A 22,736-nucleotide genomic window follows, 5' to 3' on the forward strand; every position below is an offset into this window, starting at 1 on the left:
CTGGTCTAAAGGGAAATCACTTAAAAACCAATTATCTAAGGGACTTGGTAGGTCTGCTGTAATCATGAAAAGTCATCATTTGTTGATATTTTTGGAAATTACACAAATTCATTAAGAGTTAACATTGATTCTCTAGTGGAACAAGTATAGGATCTGGAGTTAGGAGAGCTTAACTCTCCCAGATGAACGACCTTGTGTATTCAGCTTTTAAACTCCTTGGCTTCAAATTCCTTTGCTTGAAAGTGATAATAACAATAATTTCATTGCCTACCCCACAGGGTTGTATGGAAAAGGCTTTGTAAAATTAAGTGTACTTTATAAGTGTGATGTATTATTGTTAAAACATATTATTGTAAGTTGAGGTAGAGATTAGTTAAGTCTATAAGGCTTAAGATGAAAATATTATGTGTGGGTAAGAGAGAATCTTGGATTTGGATTGCTTTCTCTTTCCATGTAGCTCAAAAGAGTTTTCCAGTCCTATAAGAATGTTGGCTGGAAAAATCTCTTTCCAATCAAATTTAATGGCATTTTTGCTTCTGGCAATAGCAACATCTGTTCCTGCAAGATGCTGGCAGCTTAGGGCACAGGTGTACAAATGCATACCAAATAAAGGTAAAGCCTTAATTTGACATTTCACAGTCATAAAAATGCTTAATTTTAAGTGCAGTACTACACAATGGTGTAATTAAAAGAGAAGATGCATCAGGAAACAAGGACATTTCTTTTTGCTGATTTTAAATAAGGATAACTAGTGCAAACTTATATACTCCATTGAAATCCATATAGCATCAAGAAATCTAGAGGATCATCCCTAGAAAATTAGGAAGATGTCCTATAGAACATTTATCTTTGTATCCTTAGTATTTATGACAATGCCTGACATATAGTAGATGCTCAATAAATGTTATTGAATTGTTAAATTTGTAGAAGGATGTGAGTGAGAGTTATATAGGTTAGACAGTCATGGATGGGTTCTGATTGCATTACTTGACAGAGTACTTATATTGACAGCATCAAAGATCTATCAAAGCATAATTTGGAGAGATTATAAACTTTAGTCATTTAAACCATCACAGTAATAAAGCGAGTGACAAATTAGATGAAAAATAAAAGATCTTCATTGGCAGAGTGCTTTGAGAAAGTGTCACCGAGGGGGTGGGACTGCAGTGGGAGATCTGTGTATCTTGTCCTAAAGAAGAAAAAGGTCCCAAAATTCACATTTGCATAGCCACACCTGGGTTGTGGTGCCATGGGTTTCACTTAAGCTTTCTTTCCTGAATTTAGACCTGATGAGAAATTCAGTTCTGCGACTGGTGTAGCCAAAAGCTGGAAGGAATCTGGGGCTGGGTTTTTGGACTGGAGACATTTTAATTATTTCCTGCAGGTTGGCAGAATTTATTTTCCAGAAGTGTCTTGATATATTTAAACAACTTCATGGACTCATATGTATCCATTCCATACAGGTTTTTTGGGGGTAAATTTAAGCTCAAGTTTTAGAATTTGAACATCCTATATGCTCTAAATCTTGCAGAACTTCCTTTAACTGAAACCCAGATTGCCTTTACATCTTAGTTTGTTTCTCAGAGATAATGATGAAAATAAAAGCCACTTTTATGTAAGACATTAACATACAAAATCTAGTGAGAGATGAAACAAAAAGCATTGCATTTGATCATTATAGCTACTTTGGGAGGAGATAAATGTATTTTTGTTTCTAATTTATATTTGAGGAAATTGAGGCTCCGAGGAATGAAATTAGTTGCCTATGGTTGCATACCAGATACTCACATCTATGTGTGCATATAGATATACCACATAGCTATAAACACACACATATATATGTATATATACAGGAATGTAATTCTGAAGCCAGAATTCCAACCTCATTCAAAAGAGCATAGGATTTAGAATTGAAAGTCTTATCTCCTTTATCAATTTTTCCCTAGAGTTCTTTACCTGGATCTCAATCTATTAATAGAAAATAAATTTGAAAAGATATGTAGGGGTTAGATGGTGGAGAGTTTTAAGATTAAGTAGAAGAATTTGTTTTCCTCTCAAAAAAGTGCCATTTTAGAGCAGGGAGTTTTCAGTGACACGGTCAGATCTACTCTCTAGGAATGTTATTTAGGCAACTGTGTAAAAGAAGAATTAGAGAGAGAGGAAAAACTGCTGCCAGCTATGATATTGTCTCTTTTTGATCTGGGAAATTATAATACCTACCATTATCACTGTACATGAAAACATTTTGCATAATATAAAGCCTGCAGAAAAGTAAAGAATTAGCTTTGGAAATACAGGCATATGTTCTTTTACTGTACTTCACTTTATTGTGTTTCACAGATAACATATTTTTTTCTTTTACAAATTGAAGGTTTGTGGCAACTGTGCATTGAAGAACTCTATTGGTGCCATTTTTGCAACATCATGTACTCACATGAGAGAATGGGTAATTCTTTCAATATTTCAAACTTTTTCGTTATTATTATATCTCTCTCCCTCTCTCCCTCCCTATTTTCTCCCTTTTCCCCTCCCTCATTCTCCCTCTCTCCCTTTCTCCCTTTCTGTGTCTCATTGTCTCTCTCTGTCTCTGCCTGTTTCTCTCTCTCTCTCTCTCTCTCTCTCTCTCTCTCTCTCTCTCTCTCTTTGATTGTCTCTCTTTGTCTACCTATCTGTCTCTGTCTCTTTGTCTGTCTGTCTCTATCTCTCTATCTTTCTCCTGCTCTCTCTGACTCTGTCTCTCATTGTGTGTCTGTGTCTGTGTCTGCGTCTGTCTCTATATCGCTATGTCTGTCTGTCTCTGTTTCTCTCTTCATCTCTCTCTCTTTGTTTCTGTCTCTCTGTTTCTGTCTCTGTGTCTCTCTGTCTGTCTCTGCCTCTTTGGGTGTGTCTCTTTTTGTCTCTGTCTGTCTGTCTGTCTGTTTCTGTGTCTCTGTCTCTGTCTTTCTCTTTCTCCCTCTCTGCCCCTCCCTTCTCCTCATCCCTTCCTTTTTCCCAAGAAACAACAATATTGATGGATATTACATAAACTTAGTTGATAAAGCAGTAGCAGGATTTGAAAAGATTGATTCAAATTTTGAAAGTAGTTCTGCCATGGGTAAAAGGCATCAAATATCATCGCATATTACAGAGAAATCTTTCACAAAAGGAAGAGTCAATCAAAGCAGAAAACTTCATTGTCTTATTTTAAGAAATTCCCACAGCCACTCCAACCCTCCTGATCAACATCAACAAGCAGCCATCAATATTGAAGCAAGGCTCTGCACTAACAAAAAGATTATGACTCACTGAAGATTCAGATAATGGTTAACTTATTTTTTTTTTACAAAATAATATTTTTTAATCAACATTTGAACATTTTTTAAAAAAGACAATACTATTGCATTCTTAAAAGATGAGTATAATATAAAAAAAACTTCTATGCACTAGAAAATTACAAAAATTTGTATGACTCACTTTATTGTGATATTTGCTTTATTGTGGTGATCTGGAACTGAACCTGCATTATCTTTAAGGTGTGCCTGTATAGATTATTCTGCAAGGGACCATAATATATAACATTTTGAAGGTGACTGTTTGCAAAGTCAATTTGGGACTTCTATAGAAGATGAGGAAGAACTGAGTCTGTTAAATGGAGATTGGATGAAGGAACCAGGAGTTGGTTGTACTGGAGGAAAGACTTAGGAACCCATGATAACTGTTTTTAAGTATCTGAAGAGTTCACATGTGAGAGAAAGATTAGATTTTTTTGTGGGGGTATAAGCCACAGAAAACAGAACAAAGAAAAATAAAAAGTGGCAAAATGATAAATTTGGGTTTGATAGCTGGATAAAACCCAAAATTCCTAATAATTGGAGCTATGCAAAAGTGGAAAGAAATATCTTGGGAGGAAGTATATTTCTTCTCATTAGGTCTTTAAAGGCTGAGTGACTACTTGCTTGGGGTGATTGTATAGAAGATAGGAGGAACTAGAAACTCCTCTGAGGTCTTTTCCAATTTAAAGATTCTGTGATTCTGTGTTTAGGAATTTGCCTATAACTTAGCATTATATGTCTTTATTGAAGTAATGAATTATCTGGGGAAAAGGTGGCTTTCAGAGACAATATCTGAGATTATAAATGTTAACCACAGATGAATAATATTCATTCTGGATAAGGATGGTGGTACTCTCTTATAGCCCCTAACACAGAGTTGCATTTTTTTCCTTTCTTATTCTGCATATAGTAAACAGAGGCTAAGAGAGATTAAATGACTTGCTCCGTTAGTAAATATTGAAGATAGCTGAGATATGAGCAGGAATTATCTGATAAAAGAAAACAATTGGAGACAATTTTTTAAAATAAAATATCACAAGAACCTATTTTCTCTTTCTTTTTTTTGAGTCTTCTTGCACAAAATGTCTACTATGGAAATGTTTTTACATGATTGCACATGTATAACCTATATTAGATTGCTTACTCTCTCAGGGTTGAGGGAGAGGAGACAAGAAGGAAAGGAGAATTTGAAACTCAAAACATTTAAAAATGTCAAAAATTATTTAACCTATAATTGGGGAAAATAAAATATTACTTACAAATATTTATTCAAATCAGGAAACATTTATTAGTTTCAAGCAACTATGTATGACTTTAGAGATAAAATGACAAAATATGACAAGGAATATATAATGTTATATTATTGTAAATTATAAAAGGAATATATAATTCTTAGGAAGTTATGGTGCTTAAACAAATAAAATACAGGGTAGAAAGGAAATTTCAGAAAAAGAAATTATTTTGCACTGGAGCATCCTAAAGATTTAAGAGAGTGATTTCCAAAGGCAAGAATGAGGAGAGAGCACAGACGACAGTTGGAAATACATAGAAGAGGGAGGTGGAAAGACAAATTAGGGGAAGAAGATTACTTCTAACATCATTTGTCCATCTCTGATAATGCTTTTTTTTTTGTTCTTGATCTTTTTTCCCTGAGGTAATTGGGGTAAAGTGACTTGTTCAGGGTCACAAAGCTAGAAAATGTTAAGTGTCTAAGGCCAGATTTAAACTCAGGTCCCCCTGACTTCAGGGTTGGTGCTCTATCCACTGCACCAACTTGCTGCCCCACCATTTCTGATAATCTGTGATTCTCTTATACTTGATCATATCTCTGGAAAGGGTCCTATAAGTATCACTCATTTGGTTCGCTACAGTGACATCATTTGATAGTTAGCACAGTGGATAGAATACCAGACCTGGAATCAGAAAATTCATCCAGTCTGGCCTCAGATACTTACTAACAGTTGAGCAACTCACCTAATTCTTTGTTTTAGTTTCCTAAAAGGAGCTGGAGAATAAAATGGCAGACCATTCCAGTATCTTTGACAAGAAAACCCCAAAGGTGGATATGAAAAGAAACATAGCTGAAAATAACTCAAAAACAACAAACAACAACAATTGATGTCAATATTTGATTTTGAGGGTTCCTAGCAAGGAGATTATATTTGGAAAATAGGTAATAGCTTGGTTTGACTGTAAACTATTTGCAATAACTTGCTAAAATCCATTTTAAACAGTAAGTTCTTAAATCAGCTTTCCAAATTTTGTACAACCAATCAAGGACAAAGTTATGGGAAAATGGAAAAGGGCAATCATTTTAGAATTACCTGTGGAAACTAAAAAACGTAGAAAAGTATGGAAGGGCATTATGGCTATGGATGCCTATCCAAATATTTACTGAAAAATAAATAAGTAGTTATGGGAAGAAAGGCCAAGTTTTATCACAGAAGATGTCTCTAAAGAGAAAAAAAACTTTTGTAGATGACTTTTTCTAAAGTGGAATAACTAGGCAGATTATAGGTCCATAAAGGTGACAAGATTTTAAGTTAGAGGTGACCTTATTGATAATTTAGTTCAATCCCTTCCTTTTATAGATGAGAAAACTGAAACCTAAAGAAATTAAGCGAATCAATGACCTGAGACCATCTTGGTAGTGAGAATAGGGCTGGGATATCAATCACTGATTTCAAAGCCAGTTCTCTTTCCAATACTGCCTTTATTTTTAGTGAAACAGATTTTAAATTTCTAGAAGACATGAACTATACAATAAAATTGTTTTGTATGTGACTTGACTCTTAAAGCACATTAAAATATATGTTTATGCAATGTTAATCATAACGAAGATCACATTTTTTAGAGAAATAAATAAAAAACTCTCAGACTTACACATTGTGTAGTGGTGATGATGACAAAGCTTGAGATGAAGGTAAGGCCATCATTCATACTGACCTGGAGTGCAGCTTTCCTGCAATGAAAATAAAGCATTCACAGATATTTTTCATAACACACTGGAAAGGCCTTTGGACAGGAGTCAGGAAAGAGGCATTGTAATTCCTGTTCTGCAATTAAGCTAGCTATGAAACTGGCAAAATCACTGGATCTCATTTTCCTTTTTGTAAATTGGGAGACTTAAGATTTTCTCTAAAATAACTTTACCAACTCTGATGTTCTATAATTCTCTTTTTATACTTAATTATACCTCTAAAAGTGACTCTATAGTCATCACTCAGTTGGCATACTAGAATGATGTCAAATATTTGCTTCTTTAGTCACTAGTAGGGAAAAGCTATTTCTATTTTACTTATTTCCCATATGTCAGGAGGACGTGCTATTTCTTCTTAAAAAGATCTTGATTCCACACACCCTTGGTTTTATGTTCTATAGCTATAATTTCAACAATATGCCAAGGTCAATTGTATCATCATTATGGTTTTTCCAAGAGGATGTACAGGAATAAATTGTCTAATCTGATCTTTCACCTCGTCTTGCCTACTTTAAGCCAACAATCATTTCTATTATTTTGGTTAAAGAAGTTTGCTTTTTTACTGTGTCTGTGTGCACACATTATTAAAGATCAAACACTGGCTGATATTTCCAGTAAGAAAGAACACCCAGTAAGTTTATTAGTTGAGAGTCAAACAGAAGGTTGGAATTAGAAGGAAACTTGGAAATCACATAAAAAACAGCTTCTTCATTTTACAGATGAAGAAATAATCTCTACTTAATACGTTTGTTATCAATAATTTACTCTAAATCAATGATACAGTTGATAGAGAGCTGAACCTGGAGTCAGGAACTCTTGTCTTCAAAACTGACCTCAGACATTTACTAGTTGTGTGACCCTGAACAAGTCATTTAACCTTTGGTTACCTCAGTTTTCTCATCTATAAAATGGGCATAATAACTCCTATCTCCCAGAGTTGTGAGGATAAAATGAGATAATAATTCATAAAGCACTTTGCAAAATTTAAAATACTATATATTTGCTAGCTATTATATTGTCATTGTTATTATTAGCATATTATTGTTATAATTATCCTATGACTACTATTAAACCTATCAATGTCCTTCAATGAAGAATGTTGTATTTGAATTTCATATCTCGTGCATTTTGTAGAAACGACCTTAGCCCCAGCAATGCTTTCAATTGATGAAGTTGATAATTAGAAATTCTTACAATGCCAACAAATAAGGTATAAACAAATAAATATAAATATAATACTGATCCATGAATCTATTATTCTTTTGTGCAAGGAATATAAACAAACATATTTAGTCATTAGTACCTATCCTATTAATAGTGAGATCATTTTTGTTCTTTGAGAAGGAAAAATGGTAGAATGGTAGAAGTTCTGAATTTAGAGCTGGGCTCCCTGGATTTCAATTTTGTCACCTGTAAGATTACAGGTTGACCTAAATGAGCCATCTTGAAGACCCCTTCCAGCTCTAAATGCTTTTTATCTTTGTCTAAGAAGATAGCCTTTGTAGTATATTTTCTGAACCCTACACTCCTATACTGTTCCTTCCAAAGTTCATTGGGCTCATTTTCTGTATGTAGAGATTTTACTTCTCATTGCATTGAAACAAAACCACACCCATAATTTGGAACCTAGCAATTGAAAATCAAGAAGTATAAACCTCTCTTGGAACATTCAGCATCATGAGCTGTAATTCTATTTATAACTTTATGGATTCAAGTCAATGATTTACTATAAAGCATGAGCCAATCGATAATAGATTAATCTTTATGACAGATGAGAATATGAAAAGCTTCTCCTGCCCTGACCCTGCAATTGTTAATAGGATTATCTAGTTTCAAGAAGATGAACATCTATTAAAACTTACATGCCAACTTCTTCTAAGATGGGAGCTGGACAGAGCAAATAAGTATCTTCCACAGTAAAAGGCTTCTTGTCTAGAAAAAGAAAAGAAGTTGTTGGGAAAAGGGTGAAAGAATAATGTCATGGTCCTGATTTCTCAAAGTTACAAAAAATGACCCAGTAATTTTCATGTTGGAGTTATAATATTCAGCTCTTGGCAAAGCCACCAGATTCAGCACTGAGTCTCCTGACAAGAACTATTCTTGTCCACTTAATCAATCAAGAAAATGTCAGAAAAGTCAGAAGACTTGAATTCTAGTCCTGAATCTGCTGGTAATTACTGAATGAACTGCAATAAAAAAATTTTCCCTTTCTGATTCTCAGTTTCCTCATTTGTAAAATAAGACTGGGCTAAATAATTACTAAGGTTCTTTAAATTCCTAAAATTCTGTGACTGAATATACAAAGTTTACTGAGTGTTATAATGGACAAAAGATTGTATGAAGTGCTGTGGGGTGTATAAAATTCCACATTTATCTTCAAGAAGTTTTCAGTCTTTTATGCTTTTATGAAAAACAAGGTAAATAGAGGGAAAATTAACTAACTATAACAAAATAGCAAATAACTACATTACATTGTTTTGCACTAAATTCTATAGACCTAAAGTATTATAGGAATTCAGAAGAAGGAGAGACCATTGCCATGATGAAGTTCGATAAGAAGATAGGACTTTGTGTGGGCATTCTAGGTGAGGGCAGTGACATGAGAAAAACGGGAATACAAAATGAGTGGTTTTTTTATATTGCTTGTTTTTGTTTTTAGCAGGAAGAATGATTTGTATAGAGCCCAACTTCTTAAACTATGGGTGGTAACCCTATAGGGGGGTCTTATAACTGAATGTGGGGGTCACAAAATTCTGATTTTTCAGTAAATGTTTGATTTGCATACCTATTTTATATATTTATATGCTCAGGGTCATTTAGAAATTTTCATGAAAAAAGGAGTTGCAAGTGGAAAAAGTTTAAAAAGTTCTGGTATAGAAAAACAATATGAGATAGGTTAGGAAGTTGGTTTAGCGCCAAATTGTGGAGGATCTTAAATATTGGGCTAATGAGTTTTGATAGTACTATCTGATGAGTAATAGTGAATCATTGAAGGTTTTTGTTTAGGTAATAAAATGATAAAATGATGTTTTAGAAAGTTTAACTAAGTTCTGAAGGAGAGAAAAAGGAATAACTCAACACAAGCAAATCATTATCAATTTTCTTTGTGCAAAATCCTATGCTTAGTGCTAGGAATACTAATACATAAGAAAGAACTCATTGCACTTATATTCCAAAGGAAGATTGTGATGAGAGAAAAAAATTAATTAAACACAAATTAATACTAAATAATTGATTACAAAGTCATTGATTTATAATTTTATTAATCACTAAACCACTTTATTAATTATTGATTTATAACTTTATAAATTCATCATTGGGATTCTCAATGTAATGCTTATTATGTAGATAATTATTATTCTTTCTCACCTACTTTCCAGTGCTGCCCTAAAGAGCAAAATTTGGTGTCTTGTATTATTTGCCATTTTATGATCATATTAGATCATTTTGTTACCTAAAAGACTCTTCACTGAGTCTCAAAAAGTCAAAAAAAGTGAAAGGTGATGGAAACCTTGTTTTTACAGGAGTTTTTTCTCTTCTAGAATTCTAATTTTTAGAAATAGTTTTCAGAACTACAAACAAAAATTTAAGTCAAATGAGTCTGTGGACAGTTCTCACTGCCCAGTAGTTCTACCTGCAAACCAACTCTCTTGTATTAGTTCCTGACTTTTTTTGTCACAGGAATAGAATTAATAGAAGTTCTTGTTTACCAAGAAACAAGACATGTGCTTCCTTCCTTGAACTAACTTTGAGGGAAATATATATCAATGAGTTTGAATTAACCCCTGGGTGCTATTTTGAGGCACTGGGTTCTTTGGTTTCTCTAGTTTTCTACTGGCTAATTCACGTTAGCATATAGTAACAACTCTTCAAAAGTGTCCCCAGAATGGGTAGGGAGACAGCTGATGAAAATCATCAGCACAAAACCATGGAATCACATTACCATATGGGAATTTTCTACTGTTGGAGTGTAAATAAACTTCACGAGTAAAGGTCCTAAGCTGACATCAACTTGGTCTTTGACTGAATAGTCTGACTGGCTAAGTTCCAAATTCAACTGTCCATAAAATCTACAAATTCATCATGGAAATCCTTTTTCAAGTGAAATAAGGTAATGTACATGGATCAATTAGCACAGGAGTAAATGCATACGTACATAGAGTAAATCATTCTAAGAATATTCTATTGTCCCCAGAAATCTGAAGATATTAGTAGGATAAGATACATAGCCAATAAGATACATAGCCAAGTCATAATTTCTTCCAAAATTTTAAACAGGTCATGCATAGATTTTTAGAGCTGACCCAAGGTGGGGAGGAGGGATGTTGAAATAAATGGGTAAAGATGAAAAGTAGCACAACATCACAGAATGGTATAATGGGGAAAAAAGCAGGGAATTTGAAGTCAGGAACTATGATTTTGATTCCTAGTTAAGCTTCTAATTGCCTGTGTGACCCTAATACAAGTCATTTGAATTCTCTGGTCCTTAGTTTCTTCCAGCTTTAAATCCTCTGATCCTATAATATATTATAATGCATTCCACTTTTCACATTATTCTCATGCCTATTTTCTAACTGGATTTGTGTGAGAACCCTAACAATTATCTTCCTGCAAGTAAAAAATAAATTGATATCATTTAAAGAAATAAAGAAGTAGAGACACAGAAAGATTCAATTGGTTACAGAACTTTAGTTGGAAGGAACTCCAGAGAAGAGGAATCCATTTTGCAACAAACTCCATGAATAGCTTTTTTATTTTTGAATGGCTCTAGTAATGGAGCACTGAAGTAGACACTTTGGGATATCCTGAATTTTTAGGAATTTTTTCCTCCCATTAAACCACAATTTGTCTCTCTCTAACTTTTAATCAGTTTTCCTAATTTTATTCCCAAAGAAAGAACAATAAATGTGTTGTGCGCTTTATTACATTTCTTGCTAAATGAACTAACATGAGTCAGTAACAGCTCAGGGTAGAATCAAATCTTCTGATTTCTTAGTGCAATGCTCTTTTCTAAGAAAATCTTTATTTTCACAATAAAGGAAATGTTTGATATATTGTATTTAACTTATACTTTAACATATTTAACATATATTGATCAACTTGCCATCTGGGGGAAGAGGTGGCGGGAAGGAGGGAAAAAGTTGGAACAAAAGGATTTGCAGCTGTGAATGCTGAAAAATTACCTTTGCATATATCTTGTCAATAAAAATCTATAATTAAAAAAAGGAAACGTTTGTATTTGGAATAAAGCAAATATGGGCTCACCCATGTTCAAAATATGATCTCAAATGCCTTTTTTATCCATGGCACCCCTTATTGGTCAACCTGCCATCTGGGGGAAGGCGTGGAGGGAAGGAGGGAAAAAGTTGGAACAAAAGGATTTGCAGCTGTCAATGCTGAAAGATTACCTTTGCATATATCTTGTAAATAAAAAGCTATAATAAAAAAAAAGGAAACGTTTGTATCTGGAATAAAGCAAATACTGGGCTCACCCATGTTCAAAATATGATCTCAAATGCCTTTTTTTTTTATCCATGGCACCCCTTATTATCAAAGATGATTTGACCAAGAATACAGAACATGAAATAACCAAATCATAAGGGACCTTTAAACACTGGATATCACATTGAAGAGGGACAAAAAAAGCAGGCTATAAATCCATAAATTTTCTTCCATTTAAAGAAACTATCTAATTCAATGTTATCATTTATAGTGTGAAAACGAGCACTCCAAGAAATAAAAAGAATTCTTCAAGATCACATAGATAGAAAGTGGCTGAGCTAAGACTTAAACTTAGGCCCTTGTACTTATTTCATTACATTAGCTTAAAAAAGCCAAAGTCTCCCATTGCCATCTGGGGCCATCTCCAGTCATCTTGTTCTCTCTCTTCACTGGACCCAGATGGCTCTGAAGGAGAAAGTGAGGCTGATGCCTTTGGCCAGCCCTCCCTCACTTCAATCCAATTCACTTGTGTGTCATGGTATCACTTCTCTGATGTCATGGTTTTCTCTGAGAATGAAGGACAACAACAAAAATGCTTCATTGTCCTCATGGACTAGTCATACTTGGGAGCGTAATAGTTCAGGGATTCAGCCCACAGCAGGGACTCTGGGCTATCCATTCTTGATTGATCTCAGAGTGGTTCGACAGTCATCCCAAGCAATGTGATGGTAGCAAAGAGATGTAGGAGAATCATCAAGTTTGTGTCCCAGAGTCCCTTCTCATGAGTCATTTCACAGAGTTCCAATAACACTCTAAACATACAACAAGCATTAAGAAGAGGAATAATGGATTTGTCAGAGCACGTTGGTTCAAATTCCAGTTTGATCTATTTATGAATAAGTACTATATGGTATTGAATAAGAATGGATTAATAAATTCTCAACACTTTGAGTCTTGATTTCTTCATTTGTAAAATTTTGAGAATGAACTATGTAAGTCTAGTCTAATCACTAGATTTAAATTATCTGGTATTGATTGAGTATATATCTTTCTCCTTCCCTCCCTCTTTATCTCTTTCTGTTGTTGACATGGATCAGCAACTGAAATTCAAATATTTAAGAGAAAAAGAAAAAGAAAATTATTCTTGGGATTAAAAAAAAAGATTATCTTAAATTTCCCTGCCAATAGAAGTCTCTCTTCATTTGGATAATTTATTAGGATCCTAACCCCACAGATCACCTATGAGCTCAGAGCTGACCTCTCCACTTTGGAAAGAAAAGTTGTTTGCTTTAGAGCATGCATTCATTTCACCACAAAAATGAATGATTCGTGTGTGTGTGTGTGTGTGTGTGTGTGTGTGTGTGTGTGTGTGCGCTCTAAACAAAAGAGGAGCATTTGGTTTCCAAAAACTTCAGTCATGTGACTCCTTCTTGGAACAGTACATTAGGAAAAAAGAATTAATACCAAAACCATCAGCTGCTATTCAGTCGGTCTGTTAGGCATTTAAGAGATGCCATTCTCCCTTCCCCTCAACCTCTCCTCATCAGCTCTTGGATTTTATGAACATAAAGCAGCTCATAAAGACATAAAGCTCATAAAGAGAGCACAGCTGCTAAAGAACCAGGCCTGGAGTCAGGATGAGTCCAATTCAAATCTGGCCTCAGACACTTAGTAGTTGTGTGGTCTTGGGCAAGCCACTTAATCTCTACTTGCTTCAGTTTATACATCTCTAAAATGGGATAATAATAGCATCTACCTCCCAGGATTGTTAGGGGATCAAATGAGAGAGCATTGGTAAAGCACTTAGCATAGTGCCTGGAACCTAGTAGGTACTCTTTAAATATGTTATCACCATCATTGCTATCTCTATTATTATTATTTCAGTTTGTAGGTGTTTTGACTCTTAATTTTTAGTTTCAGCTATTTCCCAGATCATCAACCATCTCCAATGTGAAGCAATGTTCATAAAAACTTTCTGATATACTGTTTAATTTATCTGAATTTTTCCTTTCCTTTTCCTTCTTTATTTCAATGGAGGAATATAGTGGGAAGTAGTGATATAAAAGCTAGATATCAAAATTTCTCTAAAAATTAAAAATAGAGTAATAACAATGAAATTTTTGGTGAGGGTTAAAGGTAAAGAGCAGACTGACATGTTTAGAGCATAAAGGAACCTGAGTTTATATAGTCCCAACCTTTCATTTTACAAAGGAGGAACAATAAGGCACAGAGAATTTACTGATTTGCCCATGGATATTTAACTATCTAGTAGAACTACTGATGCTAGTGCTTAGCATAGTGCCTGGTACATCACTGGCTACTTAATACATGTTTATTGACTGACTACCAAAGAATCCAAGTCTCTCAGCCCCGACAGTTTGGGCTTTTTGACAAAACTACAGGAGATGTTTACAATAAAATCCCTGGTGGGATTGGGAATTGATTAAATGACTTGCCCAAGACTACACAGTTACTAAGTAGTCTGAGGCCAGATTTGAATTCGGCTCATCCTGACTCCAGGCCTGGATTTTTAGCAGTTGTGCTCTCTAGCTGCTTTATCTCCATGAAATCCCAGAGTTGATTGTCTTCTGTGAGAGGAAAAGAGTTAATGGTGGGGTGGAAGTGGTAGAAATGGATTCAAGATCTATCAGGTAAAACTTCATAGATTCAGAAGATTTAAAATTACAAGATAATTCCAATAGACTTGTGAGGGAGAGAGCCAGCTGCATCCAGAGAGAGGATTATAGGGACTGATTATTATTTGTTATATAAATATTATATAAAATATTTCGGCCAAAAGGAAAAGGGTGAGAAATTTTCCCCATTTATTTGGCAAATTTTCTAAAAATCTTGAAAAAAACAAAACTGACACAATATTTGTGCTTCTTCCAAAGTTTACATATCTACTGTGATATTTGCATTGGATAGTAGGGGTGCAGAATGGTTTACTCTAGGGAGAGAACAAATTCTCATTCTATTTTTCTCTCAAGAGTCTGAGTCCTATTCATCATGGGATTCTATAAGTATTTTTGTATGATATCCAAATTAGGAGCTGGTTTGGAGACTGGTGATTAAGGATGTGTCTTAGAGCATAATATGATGAAAAGAGTATTAGAACTAGAATCATGAGACATTCTCTTTGAATGCCAGCTCTAGGTCTTCTTAGTCAAGTCCCTTAATTCCTTGGATGCTGTTTTCTCATCTTTAAAATGGGGGTAATCGCATCTTCAGCACTTAATTTGTAGGGCAATTACAAAGATCAGAGGAGATGATATGTCATTTATATTTTTATGTTATATGTAATATGATTTATTATATTATAAATCAATGTCATTTATCATTGAGGGAGAAAAAGCTAGCCTATACTTAGTTTACTTATTTTGTTTTTGTCACTAGCATCAATGAAAATTAAGCAACATTTAGTGACTGTTCATTAGGTACCTCTGTGCTAACATACTTTATTTTCTTCTCTGCGTTTTAGAATCACTTCAGCAAACTCAGTCTGCCCCCTTTTTCTCCCCCCCTCACTCCTCAATCCTTAACTCAACTCATTTGTTGGCTTCAGTAATTTAGGGAAAACTATAGGGACTTTTTTCTCCTAGGAAGACTAAATCTTCCTTCTTATCCCACTTTCAAAAAAAAATTGACCTTAACTATAAATAAATGTCAAAACCTAGGGATGGGGGAATCTGATTTTTAAGTCTTTAATCTACCACAAGTTAGCTTCTGCCTTTCTCTTTATCATTCTCTAAAAAAGAAACAAAAAAAAATCTTTCTTTTTTAACATCACCAAAGACTTTCTTCAAAATCTATTATATTATTGTTATTTCACCAAAAAACATTTAAAAGCACTCCCTATGTGTGTATCAGAAATTCTGCTAGATTTTAGAGATATGATGATGAAAATTAATTGTCACTACACTTAATGAGTGTGTATTGTAAGGGATATGGGGTAGGGGAGGGATAAACACACACACACACATATATATGAACATGTGTAAAATATAATACAAAGTAAATAATTTTGAGGAATCCATTAAAAGCTGAAGGATGAGGAAAAGGCCTCAAGCAGGAGGTAGCATGAGAGTTGACTTTTGAAGAAAGTTAAGGCTTCAAAAAGGTAGTTATGAATACATTCTAGGCATGGGGGACAGAGACTTGCAAAGCATAGAATTAAGTGATTGAATGTCCTGTGGAGGGATGTCAATTGGACCAGAACCAGCCTGTAAGCTGTTAGTGGTCAGAGCTGAAACAGAGAAGACTAGATACAGAGAGTCAGGACACAAACAGAAGTTTAATTAATTTCAGAATGAGGAAGATGACATTTGCAAATGGAAGCCCCTCTTCTAAGAAGGAGGGCTTTACATGGTGGGCCAAAGGTAGGTCTTATATTCCACAGGTGGAATAAATTATGATGTAATCATTTTTAGGTTTTGAGTTACTGTTCCTGTGGGACTTTGGGAATGGTATTGTCTCAAATCTTGAGGATCGTGCCCACCCTTTGGGGCACAGAGCCAGAGTTCTGTGATGGGAACAGGGGTGCAGTGACAAGGAACAGGGACTGTGCATATGTGATTGACAGCCCTGGGAAATAGAGGATCTACATCTTTCAATAAATACCTGGAGCAGGGTATTGACTTTTGAAGAAAGTTAAAGCTTCAAAAAGGTAGTTATGAATACATTCTAGGCATGGGGGACAGAGACTTGCAAAGCATAGAACTAAGTGATTGTATGTCCTGTGGAGGGATGTCAATTGGACCAGAACCAGCCTGTAAGCTGTTAGTGATCAGAGCTGAAACAGAGAAGACTAGATACAGAGAGCAATATTCTTTTGCCAGAGGATAATGTTATCCTGAGTGCAAAGGATTTTTGTTATGCCATGCTCAGGGCACAGTCTTACTGGGTTTTAACTCTAATCTCCAAAATATTTTGACAGGGCACAGAAAGACAAATCTGGTTGCTAGTCTCTCTACCCTGGGACATTTTCACTGACTGTTCTCCATTCCTGGAATGCTCTCTTCTCATGCCCTCCTCTGGATTTCCTGGTCTCCTTGAAAGTCTCAGATAAAATCCTATCTTCTACAGGAAGTCTTTGCTAATCCCTCTTAATGCTAGTGCCTTCCTTCTATTATTTATTCTGTATATAATTTGTATATAATTTATTTATACACATTTGTTTGCATTTTGTTTCCTGCTTTAGACTGTAAGCTCCTCAAAGATACACTGTCTTTTTTGTATCTCCAGCACTTGGCACAGTGCCTGGTGCATTGTAAGCACTTAACACAAGTTTATTGATTGATTAGTTATCAATGGTCTAAATGGATGGATGGTAATTGAGGAGATGGAGGGTCTTACTGTTGCAGAAATAAAGCACATTTAATTTGAAATTTTCTATAATTGATTTATGGATGCATCCACCATGCACTGTCAAACTGGTAAGACAAGGGCATTAATGAAGCATTCCATATAGATGATTTGATGATTGGCGAATTGAATCCAATATTAACCATTAAATCTCTCTGTCTTTCAACTTCCTCATTTTTCAAAAGGGGATATTTAATTTACCTCACAGAGCTACTATGAGGATAAGAAGGGGGGAAATGCGCTTAAAACACTTTGCAAGCTTCAAGGTGCCACCTAAGTATTCAGTTATTTTTAACAGAAATTAGTGCTGAATTTTGTCAAAGACTTTTTTTTATATCTTTTCATATAATCATTTGATTTTGTCATTTTTATTATTGATTTGATTATACTAATAAAATTCCTAGATTTGAGCTATCCTTGTATCTCTGACATAAATACAATCTGGTTGTACTGATACATTTTTTGATACATTGCTTTGCTAACATAGTTGTTTAAAATTCATTTAAGTAATAATAATATATAGTTCTCTTTGTTTCAATTCTTTCTGGTTTGTGTATTATCATATATATATATGGAGTTTAGTAGAATTTCTTCTTTCTTTATGTTAAAAAACAGTTTAGCCTTAAAAAGAGATTATTTGTTCTATGAACATCTGATAGAATTCTCTTGTTAATCTATTGGATCTAGGAACAATTTTTTTTCTTTCTGAATTCATTTACAACTCACCCATTTCTTCCATCTAAGATTAAATTGTTTAGATTCTCTATGTTCTATTTTGCTAGATTATTTTACATTTTAGAGATTTTTTATTCAGTTTACTTCATTTAAACTTTGAGTTTTATTGGCATATGAATGAGTATATACTCTTTATTTGTTTACTTTTTTTGTGAAGTTTTTCTCTCCCTCTTTTTTTAATTTAGATAAGTTGGTTCCTCCTTCCCTTCTCTTTGTTCTTGCTGGTAAATAGTTATTATTATGTAATAATCATATAACAATATATAATGATATATAATATTATAAAAATATAACATAAAATAACTGTCTTTCAAAAAGAGAGGACAACATTATCTTTTGAATACATTTTTGAGCTATAGTATGGCAGTTGATACAGGCTAGGCTTGGAATTTGGAAGACCTAGATTCAAAGCCTGGTTCTGATACTTACTAGCTGTGTAACTCGGAGAAAATCATTTAAACTTTATGTGACTCAAGCAACTCCTTAGGATTTATGTGTTAAGTCACAGAAGGATTATAATCTATATTGGATGAGGGGGTTTCCAAATCAGAAGCTCCATAGCTACATTGACTAAATTACATTACTTGTGCAATAGTCTCATTGTACCTTCCCTTCTCTTTGGGCCTTCTCCAGGGCTATTCTAGTTTCTCAAAATCCTACTTTCAGATTTTCATTTTTCACATGGATGGTTACCATCTGTTTAGTTTCTTAAATTTCTAGCAGACAAAAGTGGACTAGAAAGCTGTAGTTTGATTAGAACAGAAAAATTCACAAAACACAACACCACATTTTTTCCCACTAACTCTGCCAGAGAAAGCCAGATTGTCTTATTCTATTGGAAACAAGTTATGTAGGTAACAAAAGACCATTTTATGTCTTGATTCATGTATTCTACTACTTTTCCTGGTGGTAGTAAGGAATGGTCAGTAGGAAAAATCTATAATCCAAGCATTTTCTATAACACTCATTGAAATTAAACAATGAACTAGACTCCCCTGTTGGAAAATATTTGAATTGGTAGTCTGTATAGTTTGTTAGAGAAGTAAGCGAAGAAATAACATCCACATACAAATTCAGGGAGCACGAGAGAGTTGGCTCAGGAGGAGCAATACAGTGATATCACCCAAAGACATCACTGAACTTGAGGTGACAGAGGCAACAGATGCATCTCCAACTTTTGATCACTCTTTCTACCAGTATGTATATATTTTAGAGAGTGAGTTCTGGGTCTATCTGAGAAATGTTTAATTAGAATTTTTTTAATGAAGACATTTCATTAAATACCTTTGTTTTGAGATAATTGTTAGCATAGTGATTAGTGGAGCTTGGCACAAATATAAAAGAGAAAGAATATAAAAGATAAGGGTTTTTAGTGGATGGTTGGGTTGCTGTTTACAACATACGGGTGGATTTTAACTAAGGCCCTTAAGAAGGAATAGGTGTACTGGCTATATGGGGATGCTCCAATGGGATGAACAGGAATCAAGTAGCTTAGAGTCATCATGACTTAAGCAGAGTATACTTTAGCTTTTTTTTGTTATATGACTTAGAACTCAACCTATCTGAAAACAAAACACTTAGGATAAAAATAATAATGATAATATTCAAACTTGAGAAATTATGGAATCCAATTTCTTTAATTTATGATAAGTAAACAGTCGAAGAAAATCCATGCCTTTTTTCAGCCAATCTAACATTTGATTAGGTTAACATAAAAGTGAAAGGACCAATCTTTAAGTCAGGAAGACCTAAACCTAAGTGCTGCCTTTAACTAAAATTAGCTATATAATTATTGGTATGACACTAAACTTCTCAGTATTTTGTTTAAAGTACTCTAAAACTATATTATAGGTAAGCTGACAATCTCTATTGGTAGAAAAAGTTTTCACATTGGAAATTCCCTATGTTGATGAAATATAGGGAATCCCCATCGTGGGTTTGATCCTTTCTATAATTTGCTAGTCTGGACTTAGCATATACACAGTCCTTTTGTGGAACCATTCCAGCTGGAGAGAACTTGGCAGAGCTTATTCTTTATCACTTTAGCTTTAGAGACATAAGATCACCTAAACTCCATGATAAGGCATCAGAAAGTGGTATTAAAGAGACTGATCAATAAGTTCCAAAAATACTTCTAATGCTTTGTCTGCTTGACATACAACAAGAATTTACATTTGTAAAACAGTTCCAGATCCCAGATACTTTTGCCAGTTTTCTTATTTGATCCCGTTGACAACACGATAGAGTCAATAGGGAAGTATTATTACATTTATTCTATAAATGAGTAAGACAAAGGAAGAACAAGGTTAGATGGACTTGCCAGAGACTCTATATTACTGACAAAGCTAAGTTTAGAACCACAGGATCATAGAATTTGGAGACAGAGAGATCTTAGAGATCATTTAGTATAATCCTCTTGTTTATAGATAAGGATTTATCAGTCAGAAAAAGATGAAATGACTTCTTCAAGGTCACACAATTAGTGGTAGAGCTTCATCCCCTATCATCTCATTTCAAATCCAGTTTTCTTTCCCATGATACTATACTGTTTTCTGGACAACCACTATTCCCGCAGAAACTCAACTCTAAGTTAATGGGTACTCGCTAGAAAATAAAAGAAAACTGAGAAAGGGCAATGGCACCCAAAATTCTAGCAAAATATCATTTTACTTTGGATGAAATCCACTGAAAAATTATTTCCAACTGTTGACATTTCACAAATCATTTAAGCCAAGAATTAGTCTTTTCTCAATTTGTTGCCTTGAGGTCAGAGTAGTTGCTGAATTTAACATGAAAACTGCCAGCTGTGTTTTGCTAGACTAGATATTTCTTTTGAGTCTTTCTTTTTTCTTAAGTGGAGAAATTCACTATTCAAGGACCAGGAATCAGTTTATTCCATCCTCATAACAATTTCTACTTAGGCAGAATGGCTTCCATTTGAACATTTGCTAGCAGGAATTTCAGATCTACAATAAATGGTGAAGAGTTTGAAATGGACAAGATTGCTTCCTCAATATCTCTTTATCTATAGATATTTGAACATCATAAACTACTGCTTTTTTGCTTCTTAAGAAAAGAGCAGATGCTTACAGGTTCAGAGTTTTAGTAAGAAATATTCTTCCCTTTGAAATCCCTAGATTTAACCAAACTCACATATTGAGTGTTAGCATTTTAATGGATATGAACTTGCATAGGGTTGTTCAGTTCCTAGGTTAAGCCTAGTTCTGGCTGAGAAAATACTTTCGAAATCTTCACATAACTTAGCAAACAGTGATCTGTGTTTGTTCTGGCTATACTTTTCCCTTACTCTAGACTTAGGATCATAATCCAAGAAAAGATCTGTTTTCAACTGGAAATCCATTTGTGGAGAAGTTGGAATTCTAAAAAAGAGACACGGGCACATTTTTGAACTGAAGAAATGCCCTATTAAATGGCTGGTAAATAAGAAAAATGAATGTTTTGCTAATGCTGTAATGAAAAGCACTCTATAATTTCCTCCTTTTGTAAAGAGACAGATGAGAGGGTTGAGCTAGATCATCTCTAAGGCCTTTTCCAGACTCCACATGGGTGATCCCATGATTCTGAGGCATGACCAGAAAGTAATAAGATTGAGTTTGTAGAAAACATATTTTTATGCCCCATACATTCACAATTTTAACATTGTGGGTGCTCCCTTTATAGATGCTTATTGTAACTCCTCCATCCCATAGTAGGTGATTTCTTGAGTTTCTATAGAAAAAAATCACCTACTCTCCCATGTCTGAAATCTTTATGATATTGTTGAGTCTTCCTTTTTCTTACCTCTTATAACCAAACAATTACTAAGTTAAATCAATTCTACTGCTACAACAATCAACTTTGGATGGACCCTGTGGTCCACTTTATGTCTTCTTTATGGAGGAACACACAAAGACAAGTGTCATGAAGGATAGGAAGCTATCAATGAGCATTGATCTGAATCATTGATGTGGAATTCTTAAATTAATAAAAACAGTATTGAGTATTTGTGTATAGCTCCACTGTAAGCCAATGGGAAGTTTTAATAATAAAAGAAAATGAACCAGAGTTGATCCAGAATTTTAGCAAAATTTTCTGTTTACTTTAGATAATTCCACACACAAAAATTTTACTTTCAACTCTTGACATTTGTAAAGTCACAAAATATTTTCTAAATCAAATTTTTTGCTTTTTCTTAGTGTGTTGCCTCGAGGTCAGAATAAGTGCTAAATTTTAACTAAAGAGTACCAGCTATAATATGCTAAGTTAGAACTTAAAAACAACAACAACAACAAAACTTTCACTCTTTTAAGAGGAGGGCAATTCAGGATCCAAGAACCAGGTTTATTTTGCTCAATAAACAATGTCTGTTTAGGCAGAGGGACTTTCAGTTGAGAATCTACTTGTAGGAATTGAATATCTGGCATTAAGACTGAGGTTGGGAAGTGGGGGAGGAATGATCAAGATATCCCTCAAATTGCCTGTTTTTTTCAGATCACAGGTACAACTTACTGCTCCTTGATCTCTTCCAGTTGACTTGTCTTATTAACAAGGGAAATGAGGCTAAAAATGACTTTCCTAACTAAGAGAACAAATCAGATTGCTCTGTAAATTCTGAAGTGAAATGGACACTATTAAATTTCCACGCTGCTTCTAAGAGCCTCCTTTGCCACTTCCTAAATTACCAGATAGGAGAAAGGGAGAAAAAAGGGAAGGAATTAATTATTTATATAATTCCTACTATGTGTTGTGCACTGTGCTAAGCCCTTTAAAAATATTTTTCATTTGACCGTCACAACAACACTGAAAAAGTAGGTATTTAATAATACCTATATTAATATATTGCCATTTACTTCTCGAGTTCATTTTACAGATAAGGAAACTGAAGCAAACAGAGTAAAGTGACT

General features: G+C 34.3%; 1 protein-coding gene across 1 annotated transcript in view; it reads right to left on the reverse strand.

Moving 5' to 3' along the window:
* Positions 1–22,736, reverse strand: part of ANTXR1 (ANTXR cell adhesion molecule 1) — a 289,146-nt gene that overhangs the window by 148,643 nt on the left and 117,767 nt on the right. The window contains exons 11-12 of the mRNA XM_051975446.1: positions 8,154–8,223; positions 6,195–6,273 (exon numbers count right to left, since the gene is read on the reverse strand). Of these exons, the coding sequence (XP_051831406.1) occupies positions 6,195–6,273; positions 8,154–8,223 (149 nt within the window). The remainder of the gene's footprint in view (positions 1–6,194; positions 6,274–8,153; positions 8,224–22,736) is intronic.

The sequence above is a fragment of the Antechinus flavipes genome, chromosome 2, assembly GCF_016432865.1.
Source record: "Antechinus flavipes isolate AdamAnt ecotype Samford, QLD, Australia chromosome 2, AdamAnt_v2, whole genome shotgun sequence".
Classification (NCBI taxonomy): domain Eukaryota; kingdom Metazoa; phylum Chordata; class Mammalia; order Dasyuromorphia; family Dasyuridae; genus Antechinus; species Antechinus flavipes.